Source organism: Salmo trutta, chromosome 5 (assembly GCF_901001165.1).
Source record: "Salmo trutta chromosome 5, fSalTru1.1, whole genome shotgun sequence".
NCBI classification, from domain to species: Eukaryota; Metazoa; Chordata; class Actinopteri; order Salmoniformes; family Salmonidae; genus Salmo; species Salmo trutta.
This window is the reverse complement of record NC_042961.1, coordinates 62,503,979-62,522,936: the sequence shown is the minus strand read 5'-3', so window position 1 is coordinate 62,522,936 and position 18,958 is coordinate 62,503,979. Positions and strand designations below refer to the sequence as shown.

The 18,958-nt window shown below is 46.7% G+C and overlaps 1 protein-coding gene across 1 annotated transcript in view; it reads left to right on the top strand.

Moving 5' to 3' along the window:
* LOC115194744 (F-box/WD repeat-containing protein 7) overlaps positions 1 to 18,404 on the top strand; it is a gene marked incomplete at its 3' end in the record, with an annotated part of 46,142 nt that extends 27,738 nt beyond the window's left edge. Inside the window, 6 exon segments of the mRNA XM_029754658.1 lie at positions 4,082 to 4,223; positions 5,005 to 5,139; positions 7,057 to 7,180; positions 11,323 to 11,459; positions 12,909 to 13,022; positions 18,223 to 18,404. Coding sequence (XP_029610518.1) covers positions 4,082 to 4,223; positions 5,005 to 5,139; positions 7,057 to 7,180; positions 11,323 to 11,459; positions 12,909 to 13,022; positions 18,223 to 18,404 — 834 coding nt within the window.
* Positions 18,405 to 18,958: the final 554 nt, after the last annotated feature.

Sequence of the window (18,958 nt, the reverse complement as noted above, 5' to 3'; positions counted from 1 at the left end):
CTGGTAACACGCGCCCTGCCTCCTCGGGTAACACGCGCCCTGCCTCCTCTGGTAACACGCGCCCTGCCGCCTCGGGTAACACGCGCCCTGCCTCCTCGGGTAACACGCGCCCTGCCTCGGGTAACACGCTCCCTGCCTCGGGTAACACGCTCCCTGCCTCCTCGGGTAACACGCTCCCTGCCTCCTCGGGTAACACGCTCCCCGCCTCCTCGGGTAACACGCTCCCTGCCGCCTCGGGTAACACGCTCCCCGCCGCCTCGGGTAACACGCTCCCCGCCTCCTCGGGTAACACGCTCCCTGCCGCCTCTGGTAACACGCTCCCTGCCTCCTCGGGTAACACGCTCCCTGCCGCCTCGGGTAACACGCTCTCCATATAATTCCGTCTCTCTAGTGTGAGTCATATCAACTAATTTCTTCAGGTACTATGGGTAGCAGAACATCTGATAAATTATGAGAATGAAAGATATGATGTTGAACATTTTCCTTGTAAGACAGAAACACTGGTTATTACGAATTCTTTACCTCCCTCCTCTCTCTCGCCCAGTGATGTACTGGGCCGTACGCACTACCCTCTGTAGCGCCTTATGGTCGGATGCCGAACAGTTGCCATACCAGGCGGTGATGCAACCAGTCAGGATGCTCTTGATGGTGCAGCTGTAGAACTTTTTGAGTATCTGGGGACCCATCCCAAATCTTTTCAGTCTCGTGGGGGGGGGGACAAAGGCGTGTCGTGCCCTCTTCACGACTGTCTTGATGTGTTTGGACCATGATAGTTTGTTGATGTGGACACCAAAGAACTTGATAAACTCTCGACCCGCTCCACTACAGCCCCATCGATGTTAATGGGGCCTGTTCGGCCCTCCTTTTTCTGTAGTCCACAATCAGCTCCTTTGTCTTGCTCACATTGAGGGAGAGGTTGTTGTCCTGGCACCACATAGCCTATAGGGAGGAAGTCAGAGAACTGGCAGTCTCGTCGTTGTCGGTGTTCAGGCCTACCACTGTTGTGTCATCAGCAAACTTAATGATGGTATTGGCGTGGGTGAACACAGAGTACAGGAGGGGACTAAGCACACACCCCTGAGGGGCCCCAGTGTTGAGGATCAGCATGGCAGACGTGTTGTTGCCTACCCTCACCACCTGGGGCGGCCCGTCAGGAAGTCCAGGATCCAGTTGCAGAGGGAGGTGTTTAGTCCCAGAGTCCTTAGCTTAGTGATGAGCTTTGTGGGCACTATAGTGTTGAACGCTGAGCTGTAGTCAATGAACAGCATTCTCACATAGGTGTTCCTTTTGTCCAGGTGGGAAAGGGCAGTGTGGAGTGCAATAGAGATTGCATCATCTGTGGATCTGTTGGTGTGGTATGCGAATTGGAGTGGGTCTAGGGTTTCTGGGATAATGGTGTTGATGTGAGCCATGACCAGCCTTTCAAAGCACTTCATGGCTACGGACGTGAGTGCTACGGGGCGGTAGTCATTTAGGCAGGTTACCTTAGTGTTCTTGGGCACAGGGACTATGGTGGTCTGCTTGAAACGTGTTGGTATTACAGACTCGGTCAGGGAGAGGTTGAACATGTCAGTGAAGACACTTGCCAGTTGGTCCGCACATGCTTTGAGTACACGTCCTGATAATCCGTCTGGCCCCGCAACTTTGTGAATGTTGACATGTTTAAAGGTCTTGCTCACATCGGCTACTGAGAGCGTTATCACAGTCATCCAGAACAGCTGGTGCTCTCGTGCATGTTTCAGTTTTGCTTGCCTTGAGCGAGCATAAAGGGCATTTAGCTCGTCAAATATCATTTTATTGTTTGCAAGAATTTTGTATAATGATTTGTATTGAAAACAAAGTTTTGAATCTGGTGTCGTTTTGCATATCAGTTCATAAACCATGTGACATTGAATCGGTACGTCAAAAATCTCCTCCCAACTGGCCCCTCCCTCCAATCTATATGGCACGGCTGTCAATTTTTTGGTCCTTAAATGAAACTGGTATACTTTTTTAATTATCACAATTTTCTTGAGCCGATCTTGGTCTTTAATTCAGGGCAGACATACAAGTTCCTTACTTTTTCCCCCTTCCACTTGCCTCTTCCATTTTTGCAGTAATTCTGCAATTAGTTGGTTGTAATTTGGGGTAGAGCAGAGATTTCCATATATTTATGTTAGATGCATGTGTGACAACACCACCTGTTTATTTATGATATCATTTACGAAGACCGTCATTTGTTTCTTCACAAAAAAATGGTTTATTATAAATCTGTATATTTGAGTTTAACCGTAATATTTGTTGTAATATTTGTTCTGTCTTTTCTGGAGGATTAAACTGTAATTGCAACCAACCTTCTATGGTTTGTTTTAAAAAATAGGGATATTTTGGAGATTTCAATAATTTACAAGTGAATGGTTATAATCTGAATAAAAGGTCATTGTTGAACACTGGGCTGCTTTACTTATGTGCTGGGGAACCATTTCGGATTTAAGTATCATTTTTGTATGACTCAAGCCTTTAGTGAGAGGTCCAATGCTTTAATATTTAATAACTTCTCCCCTCTGAATGCATGTTCATTATATAAATAGGCCCATTTTAAATTTGTCTAGCTTGCCATTCCAAGTGAAATTGAATATTTTTTTTGCTCATATAATTTACCATTTAATTAGTAACCTACATGGTAATGTAAAAGTTATATTTTTTAGTAATCCAATAAGTAATATAGTACATAATTTGGTTTTAATCCAGAGAGGATAGAAACAGTATGTAGATCCTCTATGAGGCTGTGGAGGGATTCAGATTGTGGTTTTAAAAGAATGGTGTGAGGTAGCCTAGTGGTTAGAGCGTTGGACTAGTAACCGAAAGGTTGCAAGTTGAAATCCCTGAGCTGACAAGGTACAAATCTGCTGTTCTGCCCCTGAACAAGGCAGTTAACCCACTGTTCCTCGGTAGGCTGTCATTGAAAATAAGAATTTGTTCTTAACTGACTTGCCTAGTTAAATAAATCAAGGTGTGTAAAACATTTTGCATGTTTTTTAAGTGAATCATCAGCGTACAATGATGCCTTAGTTTTTAAGCCCTGGATTTCTAGACCTTTATGAATATTGGATCTGATTTTAACAGCTAACATTTCGATGGCAATAATAAATATATATCCTGATGGTGGACAACCTTGTTTTACTCCTCTTGACCGCTTAATACTTTCTGAGAAGTAGCCATTATTTTTACTATTTTACACCTAGGGTTACTATTGTTACCTATACACATTTTGTGGAAAAAGTACCCAATTGTCATACTTGAGTAAAAGTAAAGATACCTTAATAGAAAATGACTCAAGTGAAAGTCACCCAGTAAAATACTACTTGAGTTAAAAGTATTTGGTTTTAAATATACTTCATTATCGAAGTAAATGTTATAGCTAAAATATACTGAAGTATCAAAAGTAAAAGTATAATTCATTTCTAATTCTCTATATTAAGCAAACCAGGCGGCACCATTTAAAAAAAAATTGTATTATTGATGGATAGCCAGGGTCACACTCCAACACTGACATCATTTACAAAGGAAGCGTTTGTGTTTAGGGAGTCTGCCAGATCAGAGGCAATAGGGATGACCAGGGATGTTCTCTTGATAAGTGTGTGAATTGAACCATTTTCCTGTCAAAATGTAATAAGTACTTTTGGGTGTCAGGGGAAAATGTAGTAAAGTAAAAGTTGTCAAAAAATATAAATAGTAAAGTACAGATACCCCAAAAAACTACTTCAGTAGTACTTTAAAGTATTTTTACTTAAGTACTTTACACCCCTGCCTTTACATAACTTTAACCCATTTATATATGAGATTCTCCAAAATGTAAATATTCCAGGCATTTATATGTAGAGGCTTTTGATAAAGTCGTACTGCTATGAATAGCAGGCCTGGTTTCCCAGATTCTTCAGTGTTCTATTATTTCTAGTACTTGTCTTATATTATCTCCAATGTATCGTCCATGTAAAAAAAACCTGTCTGATTACGATGAATAATATCCGACAAAACCTTTTGAATTCTCAACCTCTCTTTCTCATGTTCTCTCTCTCTCTCTCTCTCTCTCTCTCTTCAGTCCCTCCAGTCTCGTTCCATTCCAGACCACGCCCACTACCTTTGGAGACCTGCGAGCAGCCAATGGGCATTCAGCTCAGCGGAGACGTGTCACCTCAGGCCCGCCCCCCTCCGGCCTACAGGACTGGCTTCACACCTTCCAGGTGAGAGAGAGAGAAAGACACACACACACACACACGGCCCTCTCTCATAAACTGAAAAAGTATTGCTTTACATTTTCTCTCTCGGACTCTGCTGCCGCGTCTCCCTAACAGCCATTAAGCCCTGGGAACCTGGAGTGTGTTCTGGACCCTCTGTGGTTCTGTAGTATTAAGGAATGGTGAACAGCCCTCCCTAGGGGGTTCTGGACCCTCTGTGGTTCTGTAGTATTAAGGAATGGTGAACAGCCCTCCCTAGGGGGTTCTGGACCCTCTGTGGTTCTGTAGTATTAAGGAATGGTGAACAGCCCTCCCTAGGGGGTTCTGGACCCTCTGTGGTTCTGTAGTATTAAGGAATGGTGAACAGCCCTCCCTAGGGGTTCTGGACCCTCTGTGGTTCTGTAGTATTAAGGAATGGTGAACAGCCCTCCCTAGGGGGCTCTGGACCCTCTGTGGTTCTGTAGTATTAAGGAATGGTGAACAGCCCTCCCTAGGGGGCTCTGGACCCTCTGTGGTTCTGTAGTATTAAGGAATGGTGAACAGCCCTCCCTAGGGGGTTCTGGACCCTCTGTGGTTCTGTAGTATTAAGGAATGGTGAACAGCCCTCCCTAGGGGGTTCTGGACCCTCTGTGGTTCTGTAGTGTTTCCTCTTCCTCAACATACCCATAACAGTGTAACCAAATCAAGTGTTTTTTTATATTTGAGAGTCTTCATTGTAGTCACCCTTTTAGCCTTGATGAGCAGCTTTGAACCTAATATGTATTGTTGCCCCTCCCACTTCCTGTAGGCGTGGAGTGGTTCCGAGCGCCTATTGGCTCTGGATGACTTGATTGACAGCTGTGAGTCCAATCAGGTGAAGCACATGATGCAGGTTATTGAGCCTCAGTTCCAACGAGACTTCATCTCCCTGCTGCCCAAAGAGGTGAACACACACACACACACACACACACACACACACACACACACACACACACACACACACAGGAAGGGGACAGACACACAGGAAGGGGACACACACACACACACACACACACACACACACACAGGAAGGACACACACACACACACACAGGAAGGGGACAGACACACAGGAAGGGGACACACACACACACACACACACACACACACAGGAAGGACACACACACACACACACAGGAAGGGGACAGACACACAGGAAGGGGGACACACACACACACACACAGGAAGGGGGACACGCACACACATCTGCCACTTGAGCTCAGTTCAAATCCATGAGTTCAAGCACCGCTGCTCTGACATATAGATGTGATTGTGAGTTAAGTTGGGATCCAGTCAGTGATATGACTGTTTCTCTCCTGTAGTTGGCCCTGTAGTTGGCCCTGTAGTTGGTTTAACTCTGTTTCTCTCCTGTAGTTGGCCCTGTAGTTGGCCCTGTAGTTGGCCCTGTAGTTGGTTTAACTGTGTTTCTCTCCTGTAGTTGGTCCTGTAGTTGGCCCTGTAGTTGGTTTAACTGTGTTTCTCTCCTGTAGTTGGCCCTGTAGTTGGTCCTGTAGTTGGTTTAACTGTTTCTCTCCTGTAGTTGGTCCTGTAGTTGGTCCTGTAGTTGGTTTAACTGTGTTTCTCTCCTGTAGTTGGTCCTGTAGTTGGTCCTGTAGTTGGTTTAACTGTTTCTCTCCTGTAGTTGGTCCTGTAGTTGGTTTAACTGTTTCTCTCCTGTAGTTGGTCCTGTAGTTGGTCCTGTAGTTGGTTTAACTGTGTTTCTCTCCTGTAGTTGGTCCTGTAGTTGGTCCTGTAGTTGGTTTAACTGTTTCTCTCCTGTAGTTGGTCCTGTAGTTGGTCCTGTAGTTGGTTTAACTGTGTTTCTCTCCTGTATTTGGTTTAACTGTGTGTCTCTCCTGTAGTTGGTCCTGTAGTTGGTTTAACTGTCTCTCTCCTGTAGTTGGCCCTGTAGTTGGCCCTGTAGTTGGCCCTGTAGTTGGTTTAACTGTGTTTCTCTCCTGTAGTTGGTCCTGTAGTTGGTCCTGTAGTTGGTTTAACTGTGTTTCTCTCTCCTGTAGTTGGTCCTGTAGTTGGTCCTGTAGTTGGTTTAACTGTTTCTCTCCTGTAGTTGGTCCTGTAGTTGGTCCTGTAGTTGGTTTAACTGTTTCTCTCCTGTAGTTGGTCCTGTAGTTGGTCCTGTAGTTGGTTTAACTGTTTCTCTCCTGTAGTTGGTCCTGTAGTTGGTCCTGTATTTGGTTTAACTGTGTGTCTCTCCTGTAGTTGGTCCTGTAGTTGGTTTAACTGTCTCTCTCCTGTAGTTGGCCCTGTAGTTGGCCCTGTAGTTGGTTTAACTGTGTTTCTCTCCTGTAGTTGGTCCTGTAGTTGGTCCTGTAGTTGGTTTAACTGTGTTTCTCTCTCCTGTAGTTGGTCCTGTAGTTGGTCCTGTAGTTGGTTTAACTGTTTCTCTCCTGTAGTTGGTCCTGTAGTTGGTCCTGTAGTTGGTTTAACTGTGTGTCTCCCCTGTAGTTGGCCCTGTAGTTGGCCCTGTAGTTGGTTTAACTGTGTTTCTCTCCTGTAGTTGGCCCTGTAGTTGGTTTAACTGTGTTTCTCTCCTGTAGTTGGCCCTGTAGTTGGTTTAACTGTGTGTCTCTCCTGTAGTTGGCCCTGTAGTTGGCCCTGTAGTTGGTTTAACTGTGTTTCTCTCCTGTAGTTGGTCCTGTAGTTGGTCCTGTAGTTGGTTTAACTGTGTTTCTCTCCTGTAGTTGGCCCTGTAGTTGGTTTAACTGTGTTTCTCTCCTGTAGTTGGTCCTGTAGTTGGTTTAACTGTCTCTCTCCTGTAGTTGGCCCTGTAGTTGGTTTAACTGTGTTTCTCTCTCCTGTAGTTGGCCCTGTATGTCCTGACGTTCTTGGAGCCCAGAGATCTGATGCAGGCTGCTCAGACCTGTTCCTATTGGAGGATACTGGCTGAGGACAACCTGCTGTGGAGGGAGAAGTGTAGAGAGGAGGGTAGGTCTTTACACACACACACACACACACACACCCTGACCACTCCTCCACTCTGCAGTGCTGCAACAGCCTATCACTGCGTCCGTCTGTGAGGAGCACTGGGCTCTCTGCCAGTCAGCTAGGATTCACCGCTAACATATAACAGCCATACCAATGGAATGGCAGCTAGCATTAGCATTACATTACAGCCATACCAATGGAATGGCAGCTAGCATTTAGCATTACATTATAGCCATACCAATGGAATGGCAGCTAGCATTAGCATTACATTACAGCCATACCAATGGAATGGCACCTAGCATTAGCATTACATTACAGCCATACCAATGGAATTGCAGCTAGAGTTAGCATTACAGCCATACCTAATGAAGTGGCAGCTAGCGTTAGCATTACAGCTATACCTAATGAAATGGCAGCTAGCGTTACATTACACACACATACAGTATACAAAAGTATGTGGACACTCCTTCAAATTAGTGAATTTGGCTATTTCAGCCACACCCATGGCGGACAGGGGTATAAAATCAAGCACACCGCCATGCAATCTCCATAGACAAACATTGGCAGTAGAATGGCCTTATTGAAGTGCCCCAGTGACTTTCAACATGGCACCATCATAGGATGAAACCTTTCCAACCCTGCTAGAGCTTCCCCTGGTTAACTTTAAGAGCTGTTATTGTGAAGTGGAAACATCTAGGAGCAACAACGGCTCAGCCGAGAAGTGGTAGGCCACGCAAGCTCACAGAACGGGACCGCTTAGCGCTGAAGCGTGTAAAAATAGTCTGTCCTCGGTTGCAACACTCACTACCGAGTTCCAAACTGCCTCTGGAAGCAACGTCAGCACAACAACTGTTCGTCTGGAGCTTCATGAAATGGGTTTCCATGGCCGAGCAGCCGCACACAAGGCTAAGATCACCATGCACAATGCCAAACGTCGGCTGGAGTGGTGTAAAGCTCGCCGCCATTGGACTCTGGAGCAGTGGAAACACGTTCTCTGGAGTGATGAATCACACCATCTGGCAGTCCAATGGGCGAATCTGGGTTTGGTGGATGCCAGGAGAACGCTACCTGCCCCAATGCAAAGTGCCAACTGTAAAGTTTGGTGGAGGAGGAATAATGGTCTGGGGCTATTTTTCATGGTTCAGGCCCCTTAGTTCCAGTGAAGGGAAATCTTAACGCTACAGCACACAATGACATTCCAGATGATTCTGTGCTTCCAACTTTGTGGCGTCAGTTTGGGGAAGGTCCTTTCCTGTTTCAGCATCATAATACCCCCATGCGCAAACCGAGGTCCATACAGAAATAGTTTATTGAGATCGGTGTGGAAGAACTTGACTGGCCTGCACAGAGCCCTGACTTCAACCCATCTAGCACCTTTGGGATGAATTGGGATGCCGACTGCGAGCCAGGTCTTATCACCCAACATCAGTGTCCGACCTCACTAATGCTCTTGTGGCTGAATGGAAGCAAGTCCCCCTCAGCAATGTTCCAACATCTAGTGGAAAGCCTTCCCAGAATAGTGGAGGCTGTTATAGCAACAAAGGGGGGGACCAACTCCTTATTAATGCCCATGATTTTGGAATGAGATGTTCGACGAGCAGGTGTCCACATACTTTTGGTTATGTAGTGTACCAACAGAGCAGCTAGCATTATACAATCTCCATACCAATGAGCTAGCGATAGCATATTACCTCCATTCCAATGAACTATAGGGGCTAGCGATAGCATTATATTACCTCCATACCAATGAGCTATAGGGGCTAGCGATAGCATATTACCTCCATTCCAATGAGCTATAGGGGCTAGCGATAGCATTATATTACCTCCATACCAATGAGCTATAGGGGCTAGCGATAGCATTATATTACCTCCATACCAATGAGCTATAGGGGCTAGCGATAGCATTATATTACCTCCATACCAATGAGCTATAGGGGCTAGCGATAGCATTATATTACCTCCATACCAATGAGCTATAGGGGCTAGCGATAGCATTATATTACCTCCATACCAATGAGCTATAGGGGCTAGCGATAGCATTATACTACCTCCATACCAATGAGCTATAGGGGCTAGCGATAGCATTATACTACCTCCATACCAATGAGCTATAGGGGCTAGCGATAGCATTATACTACCTCCATACCAATGAGCTATAGGGGCTAGCGATAGCATTATACTACCTCCATACCCATGAGCTAGCGATAGCATTATACTACCTCCATACCAATGAGCTATAGGGGCTAGCGATAGCATTATACTACCTCCATACCAATGAGCTATAGGGGCTAGCGATAGCATTATACTACCTCCAATGAGCTATAGGGGCTAGCGATAGCATTATATTACCTCCAATGAGCTAAAGGGGCTAGCGATAGCATTATATTACCTCCATACCAATGAGCTATAGGGGCTAGCGATAGCATTATACTACTGCCATACCAATGAGCTATAGGGGCTAGCGATAGCATTATATTACCTCCATACCAATGAGCTATAGGGGCTAGCGATAGCATTATACTACCTCCATACCAATGAGCTATAGGGGCTAGCGATAGCATTATATTACCTCCATACCAATGAGCTATAGGGGCTAGCGATAGCATTATATTACCTCCATACCAATGAGCTATAGGGGCTAGCGATAGCATTATATTACCTCCATACCAATGAGCTATAGGGGCTAGCGATAGCATTATACTACCTCCATACCAATGAGCTATAGGGGCTAGCGATAGCATTATACTACCTCCATACCAATGAGCTATAGGGGCTAGCGATAGCATTATACTACCTCCATACCCATGAGCTAGCGATAGCATTATACTACCTCCATACCAATGAGCTATAGGGGCTAGCGATGGCATTATACTACCTCCAATGAGCTATAGGGGCTAGCGATAGCATTATACTACCTCCATACCAATGAGCTATAGGGGCTAGCGATAGCATTATACTACCTCCAATGAGCTATAGGGGCTAGCGATAGCATTATATTACCTCCAATGAGCTAAAGGGGCTAGCGATAGCATTATATTACCTCCATACCAATGAGCTATAGGGGCTAGCGATAGCATTATACTACTGCCATACCAATGAGCTATAGGGGCTAGCGATAGCATTATACTACCTCCATACCAATGAGCTATAGGGGCTAGCGATAGCATTATACTACCTCCATACCAATGAGCTATAGGGGCTAGCGATAGCATTATACTACCTCCAATGAGCTATAGGGGCTAGCGATAGCATTATACTACCTCCAATGAGCTATAGGGGCTAGCGATAGCATTATATTACCTCCAATGAGCTAAAGGGGCTAGCGATAGCATTATACTACTGCCATACCAATGAGCTATAGGGGCTAGCGATAGCATTATACTACCTCCATACCAATGAGCTATAGGGGCTAGCGATAGCATTATACTACCTCCAATGAGCTATAGGGGCTAGCGATAGCATTATATTACCTCCAATGAGCTAAAGGGGCTAGCGATAGCATTATATTACCTCCATACCAATGAGCTATAGGGGCTAGCGATAGCATTATACTACTGCCATACCAATGAGCTATAGGGGCTAGCGATAGCATTATACTACCTCCATACCAATGAGCTATAGGGGCTAGCGATAGCATTATACTACCTCCATACCAATGAGCTATAGGGGCTAGCGATAGCATTATACTACCTCCATACCAATGAGCTATAGGGGCTAGCGATAGCATTATACTACCTCCATACCAATGAGCTATAGGGGCTAGCGATAGCAAAGATGCTTGATGTTAGCTTATCAGTTCGTCTTTTTTGTTGTTGCCCCCTCTGTATCTCTCTCTCTGAGTTTGTGATAATGCTATTGCTAACGCCTCATATTTATGTCTTAATGTGTGTTTAGGTATAGAGGTTCTATGACATGTAGCCTAGCGGTTAAGAGCCTTGGGTCAGTAACAGAAAGGTCTCAGGTTCAAATCCCCGAGCCGACTACATCTGTAAGTCGCTCTGGATAAGAGCGTCTGATAAATGAGTATAATGTAATAGTTATTTAACCCTGTGTACTCAGGTATAGAAGAATCCCTGGTTGTTAAAAGGAGGAAGTCTGATAACTGATTATATTGTAATAGTTATTTAACCCTGTGTACTCAGGTATAGAAGAGCCCCTGGTTGTGAAGAGAAGAAAGACTCTAAAACCTGGGTTCCTCCACTCACCCTGGAAGAGTGCCTACGTACAACAACACAGGATAGAGAGCAACTGGAGGACTGGAGATATCACCTCACCTAAGGTATTATATAGAGAGGACTGGAGATATCACCTCACCTAAGGTATTATATAACATAGAGAGAGGACTGGAGATATCACCTCACCTAAGGTATTATATAGAGAGGACTGGAGATATCACCTCACCTAAGGTATTATATATAGAGGACTGGAGATATCACCTCACCTAAGGTATTATATAACATAGAGGACTGGAGATATCACCTCACCTAAGGTATTATATAACATAGAGGACTGGAGATATCACCTCACCTAAGGTATTATATAACATAGAGGACTGGAGATATCACCTCACCTAAGGTATTATATAACATAGAGGACTGGAGATATCACCTCACCTAAGGTATTATATAACATAGAGGACTGGAGATATCACCTCACCTAAGGTATTATATATAGAGGACTGGAGATATCACCTCGCCTAAGGTATTATATATAGAGGACTGGAGATATCACCTCACCTAAGGTATTATATAACATAGAGGACTGGAGATATCACCTCACCTAAGGTATTATATAACATAGAGGACTGGAGATATCACCTCACCTAAGGTATTATATAACATAGAGGACTGGAGATATCACCTCACCTAAGGTATTATATAACATAGAGGACTGGAGATATCACCTCACCTAAGGTATTATATAACTCACTCTGGGTATGTCTCTGTGCCATTGAGGTAATCCCAGGTGTTGACCGGGTATCAGAAAGGTCAGAGGGCTCACTTGTGGTCAGGTAGAGGTATACAGGTGTGTGTGTGTGTTGAGGGGTCAGGTAAAGGTATACAGGTGTGTGTGTGTTGATGGATTCGGTAGATGTATACAGGTGTGTGTGTGTGTGTGTGTGTGTTGAGGGGTCAGGTAAAGGTATACAGGTGTGTGTGTGTGTTGATGGATTAGGTAGATGTATACAGGTGTGTGTGTGTGTTGAGGGGTCAGGTAAAGGTATACAGGTGTGTGTGTGTTGATGGATTCGGTAGATGTATACAGGTGTGTGTGTGTGTGTGTGTGTGTTGAGGGGTCAGGTAAAGGTATACAGGTGTGTGTGTGTGTTGATGGATTAGGTAGATGTATACAGGTGTGTGTGTGTGTGTTGAGGGGTCAGGTAAAGGTATACGTGTGTGTGTGTGTTGATGGATTAGGTAGATGTATACAGGTGTGTGTGTGTGTTGAGGGGTCAGGTAAAGGTATACAGGTGTGTGTGTGTGTGTTGAGGGGTCAGGTAAAGGTATACAGGTGCGTATTCATAAGGCCGATTCTGCCGCTAAACGTTTCTAAAACGGAATGAAACGAAATTTCTCCAATATAGAAACTTTTCCTCGGTTTGGTTCTTAAACGGTTTCCGTAAGAGAATACAGTTCTAGCTTGGATTAAAAGCTTGTTGTATTTGTTTTAATCTCTCTTTAACATTCCTATAACTCTCTCACACTGTCTCCGTCGCCCCCCCGCCCAGGTCCTGAAGGGTCATGATGATCATGTGATCACATGTCTGCAGTTCTGTGGCGACCTCATCGTCAGTGGATCTGATGACAACACTCTGAAAGTCTGGTCTGCCCTGACCAGCAAGGTAAGGCTGATATATACACAACACTACCCTGTTTCAGAGAAAGGGAAGGCTGATATATACACAACACTACCCTGTTTCAGAGAAAGGTAAGGCTGATATATACACAACACTACCCTGTTTCAGAGAAAGGTAAGGCTGATATATACACAACACTACCCTGTTTCAGAGAAAGGTAAGGCTGATATATACACAACACTACCCTGTTTCAGAGAAAGGGAAGGCTGATATATACACAACACTACCCTGTTTCAGAGAAAGGGAAGGCTGATATATACACAACACTACCCTGTTTCAGAGAAAGGGAAGGCTGATATATACACAACACTACCCTGTTTCAGAGAAAGGGAAGGCTGATATATACACAACACTACCCTGTTTCAGAGAAAGGGAAGGCTGATATATACACAACACTACCCTGTTTCAGAGAAAGGTAAGGCTGATATATACACAACACTACCCTGTTTCAGAGAAAGGGAAGGCTGATATATACACAACACTACCCTGTGAGTACAGGGATATAAAGGGATGTGGACACTACATGTCCTTTACCTCAGGGCCCCCTGAAGACTGGTTCATTATGTTCATTAGGATTAAACATGTTTTATTCAGGAGGGTTGGTTCATTATGTTCATTAGGATTAAACATGTTTTATTCAGGAGGGTTGGTTCATTAGGTTCAACAGGATTAAACATGTTTTATTCAGGAGGGTTGGTTCATTAGGATTAAACATGTTTTATTCAGGAGGATTGGTTCAACAGGATTAAACATGTTTTATTCAGGAGGGTTGGTTCATTAGGTTCAACAGGATTAAACATGTTTTATTCAGGAGGGTTGGTTCAACAGGATTAACCAAACATTGAGTAAGGAGCTCAAACTCCTTCAGCTTGGAATCCTTCTGAAACAACTCTCACATGGAGGAGGCAGTAGGAAATCCATGAATGAGCCAGAAGTCCACACGTCTCCTTCTCGTCCCACTCGGCTTGACTGTCCCTGCAAGGACTTGTCCCTACACTGACTTACACTGTCCCTACAAGCTGACTTGTCATGAGTCCACACCTGATGAGATGGTGGATTTGTATAACAGCACTCTAAGGAACACCTTAAACAGCCTTGTACCCAGAACACGTCAAGTATTCTTCCTATGGTTCACAGAGGAGCTGCACAGCATGAAGACCCGTGGCTGCAGTTTACAGCCCACTGGCCTGTGAAGAGCGCCAGGCTTGTTATTTGACTAAAAACATGCAGCTTTTACTCTGATGGACAACAGAGGAAATCCTAGGACCTCGTTCTCCGCTGTCAGTCGTCGCTGCCTCCTCCACCCTACAGACTCAGGTCCTCCAGTAACAGCAGCTCTAGAGCGGTGTGACCCTCAGGTCCTCCAGTAACAGCAGCTCTAGAGCGGTGTGTCCCTCAGGTCCTCCAGTAACAGCTCTAGAGTGGTGTGACCCTCAGGTCCTCCAGTAACAGCTCTAGAGCGGTGTGTCCCTCAGGTCCTCCAGTAACAGCAGCTCTAGAGCGGTGTGTCCCTCAGGTCCTCCAGTAACAGCTCTAGAGCGGTGTGACCCTCAGGTCCTCCAGTAACAGCTCTAGAGCGGTGTGTCCCTCAGGTCCTCCAGTAATAGCAGCTCTAGAGCGGTGTGACCCTCAGGTCCTCCAGTAACAGCTCTAGAGCGGTGTGACCCTCAGGTCCTCCAGTAACAGCTCTAGAGCGGTGTGTCCCTCAGGTCCTCCAGTAACAGCAGCTCTAGAGCGGTGTGACCCTCAGGCCCTCCAGTAACAGCTCTAGAGCGGTGTGTCCCTCAGGTCCTCCAGTAACAGCTCTAGAGCGGTGTGTCCCTCAGGTCCTCCAGTAACAGCTCTAGAGCGGTGTGTCCCTCAGGTCCTCCAGTAACAGCTCTAGAGCGGTGTGTCCCTCAGGTCCTCCAGTAACAGCTCTAGAGCGGTGTGTCCCTCAGGTCCTCCAGTAACAGCTCTAGAGCGGTGTGACCCTCAGGTCCTCCAGTAACAGCAGCTCTAGAGCGGTGTGACCCTCAGGCCCTCCAGTAATAGCAGCTCTAGAGCGGTGTGACCCTCAGGTCCTCCAGTAATAGCAGCTCTAGAGCGGTGTGACCCTCAGGTCCTCCAGTAACAGCAGCTCTAGAGCGGTGTGTCCCTCAGGTCCTCCAGTAACAGCTCTAGAGCGGTGTGTCCCTCAGGTCCTCCAGTAACAGCAGCTCTAGAGCGGTGTGACCCTCAGGTCCTCCAGTAACAGCTCTAGAGCGGTGTGTCCCTCAGGTCCTCCAGTAACAGCTCTAGAGCGGTGTGTCCCTCAGGTCCTCCAGTAACAGCTCTAGAGCGGTGTGACCCTCAGGTCCTCCAGTAACAGCTCTAGAGCGGTGTGTCTCTCAGGTCCTCCAGTAACAGCTCTAGAGCGGTGTGTCCCTCAGGTCCTCCAGTAACAGCTCTAGAGCGGTGTGACCCTCAGGTCCTCCAGTAACAGCTCTAGAGCGGTGTGTCCCTCAGGTCCTCCAGTAACAGCTCTAGAGCGGTGTGTCCCTCAGGTCCTCCAGTAACAGCTCTAGAGCGGTGTGTCCCTCAGGTCCTCCAGTAACAGCTCTAGAGCGGTGTGACCCTCAGGTCCTCCAGTAACAGCAGCTCTAGAGCGGTGTGACCCTCAGGCCCTCCAGTAATAGCAGCTCTAGAGCGGTGTGACCCTCAGGTCCTCCAGTAATAGCAGCTCTAGAGCGGTGTGACCCTCAGGTCCTCCAGTAACAGCAGCTCTAGAGCGGTGTGTCCCTCAGGTCCTCCAGTAACAGCTCTAGAGCGGTGTGTCCCTCAGGTCCTCCAGTAACAGCAGCTCTAGAGCGGTGTGACCCTCAGGTCCTCCAGTAACAGCTCTAGAGCGGTGTGTCCCTCAGGTCCTCCAGTAACAGCTCTAGAGCGGTGTGTCCCTCAGGTCCTCCAGTAACAGCTCTAGAGCGGTGTGACCCTCAGGTCCTCCAGTAACAGCTCTAGAGCGGTGTGTCTCTCAGGTCCTCCAGTAACAGCTCTAGAGCGGTGTGTCCCTCAGGTCCTCCAGTAACAGCTCTAGAGCGGTGTGACCCTCAGGTCCTCCAGTAACAGCTCTAGAGCGGTGTGTCCCTCAGGTCCTCCAGTAACAGCTCTAGAGCGGTGTGTCCCTCAGGTCCTCCAGTAACAGCTCTAGAGCGGTGTGTCCCTCAGGTCCTCCAGTAACAGCTCTAGAGCGGTGTGACCCTCAGGTCCTCCAGTAACAGCTCTAGAGCGGTGTGTCTCTCAGGTCCTCCAGTAACAGCTCTAGAGCGGTGTGTCTCTCAGGTCCTCCAGTAACAGCAGCTCTAGAGCGGTGTGTCTCTCAGGTCCTCCAGTAACAGCTCTAGAGCGGTGTGTCTCTCAGGTCCTCCAGTAACAGCTCTAGAGCGGTGTGTCTCTCAGGTCCTCCAGTAACAGCTCTAGAGCGGTGTGTCTCTCAGGTCCTCCAGTAACAGCTCTAGAGCGGTGTGACAGATTTTCATCTGAAATCAGTCTTTATCTGTATGCTGTACGCGTGTGATAAATAAGATCCATAGCGACTAACAAAAAATGCACACGCCAATTTTAATTCTACTAATTTATTAAAATTGACCTTTAGACAGATAAGCCTGACCAGTCAAATGTCTTTCCATAGACCTGCTATTTTATCGGCTTTTCGTTATAATTTCTGGGACCAAAAGACGGGAATACTGAGAACCCTGGTGTGTGTGTGTGTGTGTGTGTGTGTGTGTGTGTGTGTGTGTGTGTGTGTGTGTGTGGTCGAGGTGTTGAGGGATTTATCAGTATAGTTTAATGAGGTAAATCTTTGAGAAATGTAGATTTGATTCCCAAATGGCACTCTATTCCCTACATATAGTGTACTACTTAGTTCACTTGCTCAAGAATCGTTCACAGGGAATAGGCTGCCATTTTTTTTGGGACATACCGATTTGTCCTCAGTAAACTGCACTCGTTCCTCCTGGAGGGCCTGTCTCGTTCCCTTGTCCTCTCTCTCTCTCTCTGTCTCTCTCCCCCCCGCTCCAGGGGTATGTGAGGAATCTCAGGTGTGAACTCACCACTCCCTACCCGCTCCGAAACCGTCTCAATATTTACACCGTCGGCTAGGAAACCAACCAGAACATGTTTACATTGCCAAAGCGAAGTGAGAAGAAGCTAACGAGGAGCAGGAAACTGTTAGAAATGAGCTGTAAACGCTAAAGGTTATAAAATATTGACCTTTCAACTGTCATATGTGACAGTGTGTTATTAAAGTAGTTGTAGAATGAACAGTGAGGGAAGATCACTAAACAGATACATATTGGTGCTGTTTGTACTCCTCTGGTTGCCCTTCTCCCCCCCTCTCTCTCCCCCCTCTCTCTCTCCCCTCTCTCTCTCTTCCCCCCTCTCTCTCTTCCCCCCCTCTCTCTCTCTTCCCCCCTCTCTCTCTTCCCCCCTCTCTCTCTTCCCCCCTCTCTCTCTCTTCCCCCCTCTCTCTCTTCCCCCCTTTCTCTCTCTCCCCCCCTCTCTCTCTTCCCCCCTTTCTCTCTCTCCCCCCTCTCTCTCTTCGCCCCCACTCTCTCTCTCCCCCCTCTCTCTCTTCCCCCCCTCTCTCTCTCTTCCCCCCCTCTCTCTCTTCCCCCCTCTCTCTCTTCCCCTCTCTCTCTTCCCCCCCCTCTCTCTTCCCCCCTCTCTCTCTTTCCCCCCTCTCTCTCTTCCCCCCTCTCTCTCTTCCCCCCTCTCTCTCTTCCCCCCTCTCTCTCTTCCCCCCTCTCTCTCTTCCCCCCCTCTCTCTCCTTCTGAGAAGTAGGCAGCCAGTCAGTCATCAGAGAGAGGGTTTAATAATAAACCCTAACATTCTCACGTAGCGGAATGCTCATCTAAACTGCTTGATATATACGGTGTGATTAGAGTTCACACGTCCTGCTGCTCCCTGCTGGAGTTTAGACAGACAGACAGACAGACAGACAGACAGACAGACAGACAGACAGACAGACAGACAGACAGACAGACAGACAGACAGACAGACAGACGTCCTTCTGCTCCCTGCTGGAGTTTGCTATAACTGTTCCTAACACTGAAGGAGAATGAGTCTCTGTGCTTTATTAAATTCTCCCTCTCTCTCTCTCCTCTCTCCCCATCTCGTTCTCTCCTCCCCCCCTCTCTCTTCCTCCCCCTCTCCCCTCTCCTCCAGTGTCTGCGTACATTAGTAGGCCATACAGGAGGTGTGTGGTCCAGTCAGATGAGCGGTAACATAGTGATCAGTGGGTCGACTGACAGGACTCTGAAGGTTTGGGACGCAGAGACTGGAGACTGTCTTCACACCCTGTATGGACACACCTCTACTGTACGCTGTATACACCTGCATGACAAGCAGTGAGTTACACACACACCTCTACTGTACGCTGTATACACCTGCATGACAAGCAGTGAGTTACACACACACACCTCTACTGTTCGCTGTATACACCTGCATGACAAGCAGTGAGTTACACACACACCTCTACTGTACGCTGTATACACCTGCATGACAAGCAGTGAGTTACACACACACCTCTACTGTACGCTGTATACACCTGCATGACAAGCAGTGAGTTACACACACACACACACACCTCTACTGTACGCTGTATACACCTGCATGACAAGCAGTGAGTTACACACACACACCTCTACTGTACGCTGTATACACCTGCATGACAAACAGTGAGTTACACACACACCTCTACTGTACGCTGTATACACCTGCATGACAAGCAGTGAGTTACACACACACACACACACACACCTCTACTGTACGCTGTATACACCTGCATGACAAGCAGTGAGTTACACACACACACCTCTACTGTACGCTGTATACACCTGCATGACAAGCAGTGAGTTACACACACACACACACACCTCTACTGTACGCTGTATACACCTGC